The following is a 13907-nucleotide window of genomic DNA, read 5'->3' as shown; positions in this document are numbered from 1 at the left end:
ATCTGCGACAGCAAGGCAACCAAGGTGTTCAGCACAGAGAGGGTATTATTGAATATCATCCCACCTGCCCTCAACCCTGACCAACACCTTCCACAGAAACTGACTTCAACACTGCTTCTGTCATCCAATTATCACAAAACAACTTCCACATTTGTTGTTTGACTCTGTGCCCCTTATGGAGTCATTGTAATTCCTACTGGGCTACAGCAAGGCTGCCAAGTATGTGTAAGATTTGCCAGCTTGTTGTAACCTCAAGACTTAATATCAAGGCCATCAAGGAGGTCACGAAAGGAGCTTCTCCTTTTGATATATGCACCATCCATTAGTAGAGTTTGGGGCCATGGGGAGAAGAGCAAATGTGTAAAAAGCAAGATTGGAGACATCATCACAGTCTGTTGGCTGGACAGCTACTCAGTTGCCCCCCTCTGTGCATCAATCCAGATGTGGAAATTTTATTAATGCAGTGGATTCTCCCCCTGAAAGAAACCCTTCAGCCTGCAGCAATTTCTACAGTGCAATAGGCTGGCATGTTGTGCTACATGTACAACACTTTAGCATGTACATTATACAACACAATGTTTAGCAAAACATTACAATACAAGACCCTGGAATGTAACTGCTACATTTACCGGTGGCCACAATATAAGATTCTCCCTGTAAAACATTTCTTTCAATCTTAGATATGCCATGTAATTTTGAAAAATAAAGTCATTTCAGCAAACATTAATTTGACAAGTTTCAATTTATGTCACCAGACAAACTTCAAGTTTTATCCTCAGATGTTATCTGGGAGCCCAAGGTTAATGGAAGACACTGTCTGAAAAGACGAGCAGGTGGTTTGAGTTTGATCGACCAGGCTGTTAAACGAGAAGTCAGAACTTAAAGGAAAATACTGTTCTACAGGTCGGTGACACTTGACGCTTACTCTGACTAACATCATTACCAGATGCAGGGGGAAAATCTTGGAGCCATTTTGCCTGCTTTAAGCTAATAGATTGTAGTCGTTTGGGGACAGATATGAGTCTAGCCTGGCCTGTACAAACATGTACATTCCATGTCTTCTTCACAAAATTAGTGTTCAGCTCATTTTGAAAGGCTCATAGTAGTCATTCTTGTTTTTACATGATTATGATCATATCATAGTCATACATGATAATCTATGAAACTATGTTAACTGTTCAGCACTTGGAACTATAACCCCCATCAACTCATTCTGAAGAACTACATTGAATGCATGCACATATTGTCAACTACAGCTTTTGGAATAAATACCATGTTGGAATCATTAGATTTTTTAAAACCTGCATTACACATGGGTCAACTACTATTCCAGATTTCTTATTCCAGGTGGTCTTTAATGAACCTACCGAGGAATACACAGCAGTATACTTCAAAGCATCCTCTGGAGAGGTTACTCACTCACCACCATTTTGATGCAGCTACTCCATGACCTGGCAGAGTTGGGTTTGCTGGAAACTCACAGTGCCAAAACCACATAACCTTAGCTTGGGAATCACCCAAATCAAGTCCCTTTCTCTTTTCACATGGATGTAAACCTTAGATTAGTTATACTGGGTCAGCCCCAAAACAAACGACCCAACCTTGACCTTACCTTGTTGTTCTTGGCCTCCAAACAGAATGTTCTACAGCACCAGGATTAGCCTGGCATGGTAGCATTACAATTTATGATAGATTAAAATGGTCTTAAAAAGTGATGATGAAAAAGTGATGTACTTTACCTCCAGTATTACAAAAATATCCATTCATTAACGTATCATAAAAGCTGGCAAGTGGGAATTAACAGCCAAACATAATCTGTTAGATAAAGCATGTGCAGCCTTTAGGACAAGATTCAATGTAATGTGACTGCTTTAGGCAGGACTACATATTTCTATATTGTCAGTTCCAATCATGGCTAACACATCCCAGTGACTGCTGGTTGCTAAGGGAGAATAGGAGGAGTTCAGGAACAGCATGTATCTTTGTCTGGGATAAATCTGGAGGTTTTACAAGTGGCATATTCAGGTCACTACAGCCAGATAGAGGATACAAGAGGAAAAGTACAAATCAAGAGGATCCAAGACAATAGTGTCTGAGGGAAATACATAATGTACATGTGACCTCTACCTGTCTCACCTTCACTGTACTTGTCTTAGTCATGTAACAAGCTTAAATTCAGGACATGATTACAGAACATTTTTACATGCTGTATGAGTATGTCAACTTGCCATTCTTCTGTATACAGTTCTTCCGTATTTGCTTGAACTTTTAACTTATATCACAGACTTGGAGGAGGCATACCCTATCAGCTGATCTAGAGTAATATCCAAATTTCTGGATTGCAAATTTGTCTTTAAACATCCCTAACACTTCTAAGTTAATAACGAGATATACCTTCACAGCTCCTCCTGTTATCTGTCTCAGAGTAGCCCTTGCTGCACAGGCACTGGAAGCTCCCCATCACGTTAATACATCTGCCATTGGAGCAGACATCACTGTTCATGCTACACTCATCAATATCTGCAAAGAAAGCAATGAAAGTATCCTGTAAAAACAATCACATATGACACAAAAAAATCTTCCCATTATATAGAACAGAATAACCTTACACCTCTCTTCCTCCTCAGTTTCTTAAAACAACACACATTTCATCATCGGAAAATAAAGAAGACTAGTGATCTTTCAATGTACATGTACATGTAAGTAATACACTGTAACCTTAATGACTTAAATGTATACTCATTTGAAAAATCTTGATGCCATCATGAACTTATGTTCTACTTTCTTTTGATCCTTATCAAACTTATTCATTACAATGGTGAACTAACCCTTGCAAGCAGTTCCAGCAGAGTTGAGCTCATGGCCAGCGGGGCAGTTACACTTGTAGCTGCCAGGTGTGTTGATACAGACGCCCCCTCTGCACAGGTGTCGATTCCTCTCACACTCATTGATATCTGCAGAAAGAAGCAAGATTACCACAAAATCTTTCATGAGTTTCTTCTAAACTAAAAGGTATTTTTTAAAAGTGTCTTCATCTATGTGATTGTAAGTGTCATTCTCATTAATTTTTATTTTGAAGTTCTTACCTGCACTTGATTAAACCTAATTTGTATATTCTGTGTTACCAGAGCCAACTGGTGGTCCTGTGATCCTGGTAGTTGTATACGCCCACTATGCACCATAAATTGATGCCCACAAATTGATTGATTGGTTGATCGATCAACTGGTTGATTGATTGATTGATTACATCAAGAATATCATGTTTATCTTTGGGAGGATAGCTGCCATCCATGCTAGCAAGCGGCTTATGGAAATTCATCTTGAAACAGTTAAAATCCAGAGCAAGACTTATTTACAAAAAGTAACAAAAGGTATTACAGGACACCATTAGCACATTGTTGCTCACCCATGCAAGTTCTCATGCCCATGAAGCCACTCTCATACCCAGGGTTACAGTTACACATGAAGTTGCCCTCCAGGTTGACACAGGTACCGTTGCCACAGATGCCAAAAGCAATGCCACATTCATCAATATCTGAAATATACAAACACATTCAAGGTTTAAATGACAATAACACTGTGCATGAAGTTTTGTTACCATAGTGGGAACTTGACTGCTTAATTTTAAAGCAAAATATGTAAGGATAACTTTCTCATCAATACCCTTCTAAGCACTTAATGGAAATACCTTATTTGATACCTATTTACTTCAGGCAGTGTCAAATAAAACATGTGATAAAACATGTTATTGGATGATCATCATCATCATATCTTTATTGGATGACAAAACACTAAGATATAATCACCTGTGCAGTTCCTGCCTGCATGGTCCAAGTCGTAGCCCTCCTCGCACTCACAGCGGAAGCTGCCGATGGTGTTGCGACATCGCCCGTGGTGACACAGTGACGGGAACATCACACACTCGTTGATATCTGTATTCAGCAACACAGCATTGTCAACTCTCCTGTACTCATACTGCATTATTACAATGCTTGCATAGCACATTGAAGGCATCATTTTTGCATGACATAGTTTTTCTCTACTAAATCTTCCTACATTTTCTAAGGACAAGAGTGGAAACATAAAAGATTGCATGCATTTAGTCATTTAGAATTAGATCTATCACCAACTGTTAAAGTACAGCATAACCCTTTTATGCCTATCAACTTATCATGCAGCTCTTAGAGTCTAAAATAACGTATGCTTCTACATATTAAGCTGATTTGAAAGTAAAAGCTTAAATGTAATGTTACCTTGGAAGAATAAGCCTCCATCCAGAATGTCTCCTCCTTTTGGTGGCTGCTGAGCAAACCCAGGTCCCTTGGGACACAGTTCATTGAACTTATCTAAAGAAAGGAAGAAGACAATTCTAGCTTCTAGATCACCCTTGGCAAGACTCAAAGTGTGACAGTATGTCCAGAGAGGGAGATGACAGAATTCAATCAGAACTGAATTCAATCGTGCATTAAATATTAAGTCTTGTAGATAGCAGTCCAACAAGGAGTGTCCCTTATCTGACATACACTGTACATGCTACTGGAAAGCTTCACAATCCTTAAGATGGGACGTTAAGCGTGGTCCACTCACTGTTCATTTCAAGGGAAATTTTCCCAATAATACCTATATATCTGTAAAATATTCTAAATAGTGTCTGCCTTCTCTGTCACAATCAGTGGAACATCAGTGGAACTCTTTAGTGACCTTAACTGGTTTAAGGGCACTTTCACTTTTCTGCTTTTTTAGCTGAGATCACCTGTTCCTGGGCGGGGACAAGAGATACAGTCTTCACTCCAGCCTGATCCGATAGAGCAGCAGCAGATGGACGTGCGTACAGGGATGGGGAGTTCCCGCTGACACTGGCCATAACGGTACTCCAGGTAACAGAACTCCTGACGGGCATCTGTCAATGTCAAGACAAGAAAGTATGTTACATTTCAATGAATCCTCTGAGATAAGGTTACTGTTCCCTCTACATGACATTGGTATTAACGTTACAAGTATTACTTGTAATATGTATGATTAAACAATTAACGTTACAGGTGCAGGTGGACTAAACATTCTTTTTCTTATTTCAAAGGCTTTAGATGACAATGAAACAATACAGAAAATGTATAATATTAGTGGTCTTCTTGCTGAATGTTAAAACTCGAAAAGGAGTTCTGAAAAAAGTTTATGAAGGCCTTTGTGTGTGTGACTGATGGGTAATAGAGGATAATATATGAAAGTTACAACTCTGAGAATCCATTTGACTTTGACTTATTTTGTATATGGCCGCGTGGCGCGTTGGTACACCCGATCCCTCGATCTCGGAAGTTAAGCAACGCGGGGTCCGGACAGTGCTTGGATGGGGGACCAACCAAGGATGTCCGGATTGCTGTAGCCTCACGAGGCTTTCCACGAAATAGTCTTCCGAGAGGGACGTAAAACGGGGGTCCCGTGCTCGAGGAGGTGCCTCAACCACGTTAATAGCCTCATTACTCAACAATTTGGGTACCTGCCTATGGCACTGGCTGCAAATACACCCGATATTATTACATAATGTTTTAGTTGGATGTCTTTATCAACGTTTGTGTGTTGCACAACTTGAATTATGCCTATAGTAACTAGTTTAAAGATAGACCTACCAATACACCTCCTTCCTGAATTGTCCAGTGTCAAGCCTGGTGAACACTCACAACGGTAGGAACCGGGAGTGTTGACACATCTGGCATTGTCACAAATGTTGGGGAAAACTTCACACTCATTCACATCTACAGAAAACAAAAAGAAAGGTCATGGAGAAGTTACAGCCTGTACCTTGATTAACATCCTTATGAAGTAAGATTAGTGTCTACTTAGGTAGGTAAATCAGTAAAGCACAGTAGCACAGTAAAGTACATATTTGTATGATCATGAACTGGTTATACATGTATGACAGACATATCATCTCATGCCCATTGAAATATACTTTGCTATGCAGTTAATAACTAAAAGTTAATTTCTTTACAGAATAAATCAAATTCCTGGTACTATCTCAATTGGTAGAGAAGTTTGTTGTTTACAAGTATATGAACCTACCTTCGCAAGACACGCCATTCTGGTAAGTGTATCCAAGTGCACACTTCCGTTCTGTCATGTGAAAGAAACACAAAAATGATGAATTCTAAAGTATTTGTCTTGCACATTTGAAAGCCAACTTGACTGTAATCAAACAGGTGATTGTACACTACGATTTTATAAGACCTCACTATAAGCAAAGACAACAACAGCAAACCAAGCATATGCTTGTCCACAATGGTTGCAAGTCAGTCCCAACATGCATAGATGTAGTACAAAACATCCTGTGACACTCACTTGACGGATCCTTCTCACATGGCTCACAGGGGCTGCCCCATGCTGCCCCCAATGAGGCACAGCAGTCCTCCTTCAGAGTCTCTCCATTGATGTTTTCTTCACAGCGCCCGTCTCGGATAGCCAACCAACACGTGCCACGCCGTTCATCTGAAACAAATCATGCAGAAGCATTAATATCAAATTTGATATTTCATAACCATTTTTATTGTCATCTAGCAAGGAGTTGAGATATTGGTGCATACCAGTGGACGTTAGCTGCTGAGGTTTTCTTGTACAATCTGTTACGGATAGTTAGCTTCCGGGTCTGGAAGGTCAAAAGCTTAGAAAAGCTGTAAAAAGAATTGTGGAGGCACCAGATCAGAAGGTGTTGGTTGTGACAGGCAGAACAGTGGAAGTGAACTTACACAAAAACTAGTCAAGACCCCATAACTTTGCCAAAAGATTTTAGCCTTTTGAAGTAGTGTGTTTCTGATTGATTATGCAAATAAGGGCATTTGCAAATTGTTTCACTTGATCAAACAGGACACTTGCTTCAGATAGTTTTACTTGCTACTAAGTAATCACTTACACTGCAATTCTTAACTAATGTGCATGGGGGCAGCTCTATAAGACTACAAAAGCAAGACAATGACATTGACTCACCCAGGCATGTTCTTCCAGTAGGGTCCAGAGTCAGGTAGTATTGGTCACACTCACATCTGAAGCTGCCAAGTAAGTTCTGACATCTTGCATTCACGCAAGGCGACTCAACACACTCATCCAAATCTTTGCAGGGAAGACAACCATTTCAAAGATTAAACAACAACTTGTACTTGAATATACCATTGTACCTTTTCTTCAGGCACAAGGAGGTTCAATGGCTTGATTGCAATCATTGTCTTACAGTAATACATTTCTATCATGCCAAGCACAAAAAGATAGTACTAAAAATGTTGTTAATTGCATTGAGTCGGTCAGACAAACGAAGTAACACAACAGTTCTGAAAAAGCTGAGAATATTTGGAACATTTCTCTTACCTTCACACCTCATGGAGCGGGTGTTCAGCTGATAACCATCGTTACACTCACACATGAAGCTGCCAGGGGTGTTGCGGCAGATGCCATATTGACAGTTGAGATTGTCCACAACACACTCATCAATATCTGTATATATCAAAATGGATGAAAGAGGTAATGTTACTATCTTTTATGTGTCTGTGTGCAAAATTTCTAAGGTCATCATCTAATTGGGAATGAAATTTAAAGAAACTCAATTGTCCTTTTGCCCTTCAGATCACTTCAGGCGTGTGATCTTAAAGATACATGACCCCAGTTCATTCAATTTCCTGAGCTGAACGTCAAAGCTCTACACCTGTTGTTAAGTAACACAAATGAGATGTCATGCTAATGTAGGTAAAGTATATTTCATCCATAACAAAGCAGGCTTACCTGTACATATGTGCCCAGTTGGATCAGCCTCAAAGCCCAAGTTACATTTACATGTGTATCCTCCATTCTCGTTCAGGCAGGCTCCATTTTCACACAGGTAGGGGTCCATCATGCACTCGTCAATGTCTGATGAGGGAAACAGAAATAGCTAGAGTTCCAAGACCTCATACATCCCCAAAATGCTGTTTCCCCACCCTTTTTCAAGAATAATGTTTCTCATAAATTAGGCATAATATGAGATATCAAAACTGGAAGTTCTGCTGCAGTACCAGAGGCCATTTTTGAAGTTCACCTTACCCTTCACGGAAACCAAAAACCAAATATCACAACTATCCATCTACAATTTCTTGAGCTATGCTGGGAACAAAACAAAACAAATGCAACACAGAAAATATAACTTTCTTGGTGAAGATTAAACAATGCAATCTTATTGACAAACCATCTAACCACTATAAAGAGTTTCATGGTTATACAGCCCTTTCAGAACAAATTGGTAACCAAGCCTTACAAGCAAACTCAACGTTGAACACAACTGCTTGTTGACAGAAGAACAAACACTCTAACTTATTTAGGGTTAAAACTGTAGACATTTAATGCAGATTGAAGCTATTAGTACAAGATTGCACAGTAGATAATCCAAGACAGACTCTGTGTATGTCTTGAAGATATAATACAGGTTAAGCCAGAACATTCAGTTTTGATTCAGGAGTCAAGTACAATAACTTCCATATGTGACATCTTACCTACTGAAGCACACGTATAACAACTAACCTCTTCCATCATGGTCCTTCCCATTTCCGTGCATGCACAGTGTTTGGTATTCAGCTGTAAGAGAAAGTAAAATAGAAGTCTAGGCTTGTGGGTTATATATGCAGGAGCTATACTTCAAAACCCTCTACAACATCATTAAGAAAGACTTAACACATTCATAGATTTGTGTTGATCATCTTGATACCTCATTTTGCTGCATACCATGCAAATCATGGATTGTACAAAGAGACAGTATAAAACATATTTGAACTGGAAAACTAAATGTATCTTTGGATAAATACATAACAGTGACTTGAAGGTTGATGATAAAGTACTCATGTGCATGCTATGCTACGCAACAGTGTAACTCAATTTTTAGACAGGTGCACTTAAGTAAACGAATTACATGTATAAGTGTTAGTAGCTATATCAAATTTCATCACATCCAATGGAGAAACATAATTGTTCCACTGGCAACTTACGACTAGCCACTTGAGGACATGATTCGCAGGGTTCTCCCCAGCCTAGTCCCTTGCCCTTGGACATCATGGCAGTGGCACAGCAACAGTAGGACTTAGTAACTCGCATGTCAATGGGACTGACACACTGGCCACTGCCTAATATGTCCTGATAACACACTCCTTGCAGTGTGTCTGGAAAAAAAAAAGATATTTAATTCAGAAATGTTGGTAAATGTAAAGTAAGTACCATCATGATAGCCTTTCAAAAGCTGTCGGGGGCAATCGGTTGTTAATCCACTGTGTCTAGCTATAGGGCATGGAAGACAGAGTCCTTTCTTTCACCACATTTCACTATCCCACCCCACCCAATTTTTACACCTGGCTGGAGTTAGGAAAGTTTATTAAGTGTATTTCCAATGGGTACAGCATCTAGCCAGGAATGCCAGGAATCACCCCCATGACCTTTCCATCTCATGTCCAGTACCCTTGCTTCTTGGCCTTTTCATACCACCTAGAATGTTGACTGACAATGCTGAATTCCAGATTATAAATGTTGACACACAAATTAGTCATGTAACATTCAGACATGGAAGATTAACTATAAATAACAGTTTACAGTCTTGTTTACATTTCAAAAATACGTACATGTAAGTACATGAAAGAACTAATTATGTTAACTATAGAGTATATTTGAGCACCTTCACATATTCTGCCAGTGATGTCGATGGTGAGCCCAGCCGGACACTCGCAGCGGAAGGAACCCTGATTGTTGATGCATGTCCCCATCTTGCATATGTTGGGCCTCTCATCACATTCATCAATATCTGATTTAAAAAAAAGTACAATGCCAGTTGGAAGAATGTGTAATATTGTAAACACCACCACCACCAGAAAAAATATGAAACTTTTATCTGATACCCATTCATTTAGATCTATTTAGAAGAAATACATTGATTTTCAAAGATGCTTCAATTTTTTCTGGTTTGATTTTAACTTATAGCTACTGGGTAGCATGGTTGAGTATGGGTTGTTTTTTACCCAAGCAGAGTTTTCCTGTTGGTGCCAGCTTGTAGCCTGGGTTGCAGACGCACTTGAAGCTGCCATCCATGTTGATACAGACACCGTTAGAACACATTCCAGTGGTGTCACATTCATCCATGTCTGCAACATAACAAAAGGGCTGGAGAATTACAGGTGTTCAACATTAAAAATGTATATGCTACACTATGTTACTTGTACTAACATGTGTATGTTTGTAAATTTGCTGTTTAAAAGTCATACAATTCATTCATTCATTCAAAGGAAAGGAAACGTCAAAGTGCTTCCTGTCCATGGTACTGAAATGATGGTGTTCTGAAACATGTGCATTTCCATTGGGTACAGCATTGAGTTGTGCAATGTATATTCACAATATTGTGAAGTGGTGATACCTTACAGCTCAAAAATGTTGAAAAAAATTATAGGTTGAAATTGTGAATTGTATGCTAACACTGTTAGATTCATAGAGAAACAATTCTAAACTCCGAACAATACAATAATTCTTTTCCATCAATAGCTAATTCACTATCTTGAACCACTCTTTGTTGGCCATTTCAATCAATTCAACTATTTGAGGAGAAGCGAGAATTTACTCCATAGAGAGAACTCCTTCAGTCTCCGTATATGACCTCTTTAAGTTATCTTTGCATCCACATATACATGTTGACACATTGTAATACACTATGAGCATTCACCCTTTCTTCCCTGAACAATAGCTTAGCCTTACTAAGTCATGTTTCTAGCAGCCCTTCCACCATAGAACCTTGATAGCAAACAGCTCTAAATCAGGAGAACTGGAAATATCCAATTATTGTCAGACTGAGAACTGTCTGTTACCATGGAGTTGGAGGCAGATGCTGTGATGACTGGTTTCCATAGTGGCAGAAAGTTCAGAGCTCCTATTGACATTTATAGGAATGGAAATATTACTCTTGAGTTGGCCACAAACCAGTCTCCTGAGAGTGAGAGATTCTGACACACAGGCTACGCATTGGCTCATCTCTGTTCATCCTGTGTGTGAGAATTGTGCCCTTACCGATACAGAAGGCACCATCAGGAGCCAACTTGTACCCCATGTCACACAGGCACCGGAAGCTTCCCTGTGTGTTGATGCAGCGACCGTTGGAACATACGCGCCCGTTCTCAGAGCACTCATCAACATCTGTGAGAAAGGCATACATAGAGATCAGTCACCTGAAAACAAATGCTAACTGTGATCTGAATTTTTGTATGGATGTACATATTGCTATCTGCACATATCTGCAAAGTTTCGATAGAAAATAGTAAGTAAGATGACAAGCAAAAATCACTTAACAACATCATTCTGAGGCTTATATTTTGAAGATAGCTATCAATTACAGAGACTAGTTTATACGTATATATAGTAATATAATATACATGTAATACCTTTCCCTAACACTAACTGTATTTCTATCAGAGGTCAAAAATTGAATTTTCAAGACTGATGATATTTGACTACATCAAAAGATACATGTATGCTGCTTCTACAAAACAAGCAAACAGGTGACAAAGTGTCCTGTTTCTTTTGTTAGGAAATTTGATTCAGCAAAGGAAGAATGGAACAGTGGTGGATTGTCTGGAAAGCATCCTGTCAGAGACTGATATCTCCCAGAGGCAGATTGTTTATGCAACCCTACAGAAGAACTTTTAACCTTACAGAAGCCACACCCTCTGTGGAATTCCTTTCTTGATCCTGGCTATTTAACCTGCCTGAAGTCTCACATGCTTTCTGTCCTCTCATACCTGAACTTTTGCTCTTTGATGGTACATACTTGGGATACCTTATCCTGAATGATTTAACAGCAGTCTGGCTATAAACTCTTTTACCTTCTCCAGCCCTCTTGTGCAGCATTTGGTTTATTTCCTGTGATTGCCGTTCATACAGTATTTAGACATTCCAGTAAATCTTGTCCAGGGTAATGGACCTTACTGCCAGTACCACTTAAGTTATTTTATCACAAGTGTCAAGAAACATTGTGCACACATACCACAATTTCTCTCGTAACTGTCAGATATTTTGAATCAGATATTTGATTCTTGCTCCTCTCCCTCTTTATATGTATACTGTATGTTGTTAGTCAATTTAAGGCAATCTATATTTTGTTCCTGAGACAAAATGGCTCTAGTGTCAATCTTTCAAGCTTCTCCCTGATGAAATACTTGGGAAACTATTGGGTTGACAAGGTTATTTAATCTTCAACTGCAAATTACATCTAAGCACAAGCAAAGTTGGCAAGAACATCTGCCTTCTGTCTCTACTAAGCAGCTATCACCTCCATTGAAAGTCTCCAGGAGAAAGGGTTATGTCAAAGCTTGATCTCAGGTCCTGTTGGGCCTATAATGCACATCAGCTGCCATGGATGGCTTCTAAATCTGTTGCTACCTTATCTTGTGTTTATTTATTGAAAGAGACATCTTGCTACATTTTTTGGCAGTTAAGTCTCCAACAAGCCAAAGCCAGAAAATGAACTCTTCCACCTCTAACCACAATGACAAGCATACAGACAAACTGAACAGCTAGCTACCAGTGACCCCCAACACAGGGAGGGAATAACTTTGTTCAATCAATACTGCTGCCAGAATCAAGGCAAACATTCCTCTGTCCCCTGGACTTTAGATGGAAAACTCTGGAGATTAATTCTCCTTGTGACTACAGTCTGATGTTTGTCACCATTGTCTTCAGAAGGCTGGCAGCTCTCTAATGGAGTGGGCTTGGTAAGAAATTCTATACTGTGCATAAAATTCATGGGAATTCACAGGATGGGAGGGTGGGTGAATATGATGAAACTTGCTCATGCAGCCATGCTGCTAACACCATGCCACGGAGAGTACACAGCCTGTCATAGAGTCATGTGAGGTCAAAGTTTGTGCATTCAATGAATTAATTTGAGCCTTCGCTCAAATGGTCGCTATTACCAAGCATGTGCATTAAAGTGATGGATAATATTCTGATATCTGGACATTAGTATATAGAATGTTATGCTCATTCCATACTAGTAATAAAGGTCTGTTGTTATAAAATATAAGATTCAGTTGACTTGAAGCAATCTTGAGGAAATGTATTAGACTCACCAAGGCAAGACAGTTGGTTGGGAGCAGGTTTCCATCCCTTGTCGCAGGTGCATTGGTATGAGCCCAGTGTGTTGGTACATGAGCCGTGGGCACACAGGTTGCTGCGAGAACACTCATTGATATCTGAAACATGGGTGATCAATGCCATACCATTATGTTATACCTAGAAACATCATGTATCAAATGCACTGCACCTGATCTTCTCTATCATTCATTCTTGTTTGTTTGTTTGTATTGCATACTCAGTACACTACCTCATGGAGTAACACACCAGGTAGGTTGGTAGTTCTTTTAAGTGGGCTCTTTTAAGTGCTCAAGCTGTGGCTCTCCCGAGATATATGGCATGGATTTGATTGATTTATTTGACTGTACAAAGACATACAGCCAGGGCTACCTAACAGGGGTTATCACAAAGGGCTAGCCCTGGTAAAGTTGACTGAACAATAGTGATGTTTTGGTGCACATGTGAAAAACAGTAATAAGCTGCCCGAACTTTGACCCACAATCTGTGACCTCTCAGTCTTCGTTTTTGTGTCACTGGCGGATAGGAGTTCTAGCATAGCGCCTCCGTCTCCGATCTATGTGTGAGTGCAGATAATTCAAAATTCACAATACAAGTGGTTACAATGCACACTTAAATGTGGCATACATTTCATATCCTTTTGCTCTTGAGTACAAAACAAAGAAACACACAGAACAAAAAAATCATTTTGTTTGAGGTAGAAGAATTGTCCATTTAAAGCTATCTGGTTGGTTACCTGTACAAGAAGTGCCATCAAAAGACAGGCTGTAGCCAGAGTTGCC

General features: G+C 39.6%; 1 protein-coding gene across 4 annotated transcripts in view; it reads right to left on the bottom strand.

Moving 5' to 3' along the window:
- Nucleotides 1-13907, bottom strand: part of LOC118409491 (fibrillin-2-like) — a 67598-nt gene that overhangs the window by 20432 nt on the left and 33259 nt on the right. For 3 of the 4 annotated variants that reach the window (XM_035810544.1, XM_035810543.1, XM_035810545.1), the window contains exons 15-24: nucleotides 6976-7098; nucleotides 6334-6480; nucleotides 6058-6108; nucleotides 5625-5750; nucleotides 4754-4900; nucleotides 4254-4346; nucleotides 3807-3932; nucleotides 3407-3535; nucleotides 2829-2954; nucleotides 2395-2520 (exon numbers count right to left, since the gene is read on the bottom strand). In XM_035810544.1, coding sequence (XP_035666437.1) covers nucleotides 2395-2520; nucleotides 2829-2954; nucleotides 3407-3535; nucleotides 3807-3932; nucleotides 4254-4346; nucleotides 4754-4900; nucleotides 5625-5750; nucleotides 6058-6108; nucleotides 6334-6480; nucleotides 6976-7098 — 1194 coding nt within the window. Of the gene's footprint in view, nucleotides 1-2394; nucleotides 2521-2828; nucleotides 2955-3406; nucleotides 3536-3806; nucleotides 3933-4253; nucleotides 4347-4753; nucleotides 4901-5624; nucleotides 5751-6057; nucleotides 6109-6333; nucleotides 6481-6975; nucleotides 7099-7350; nucleotides 7477-7761; nucleotides 7888-8532; nucleotides 8587-8993; nucleotides 9165-9670; nucleotides 9797-10010; nucleotides 10134-11046; nucleotides 11173-13103; nucleotides 13227-13907 lie in introns of all 4 variants that reach the window. The other variant, XM_035810546.1, reaches the window with a different exon arrangement.

The sequence above is a fragment of the Branchiostoma floridae genome, chromosome 2 (assembly GCF_000003815.2).
Source record: "Branchiostoma floridae strain S238N-H82 chromosome 2, Bfl_VNyyK, whole genome shotgun sequence".
NCBI lineage: Eukaryota > Metazoa > Chordata > Leptocardii > Amphioxiformes > Branchiostomatidae > Branchiostoma > Branchiostoma floridae.
Note: the sequence above shows the minus strand (reverse complement) of the source record. Positions and strands in the feature narration are given on the sequence as shown.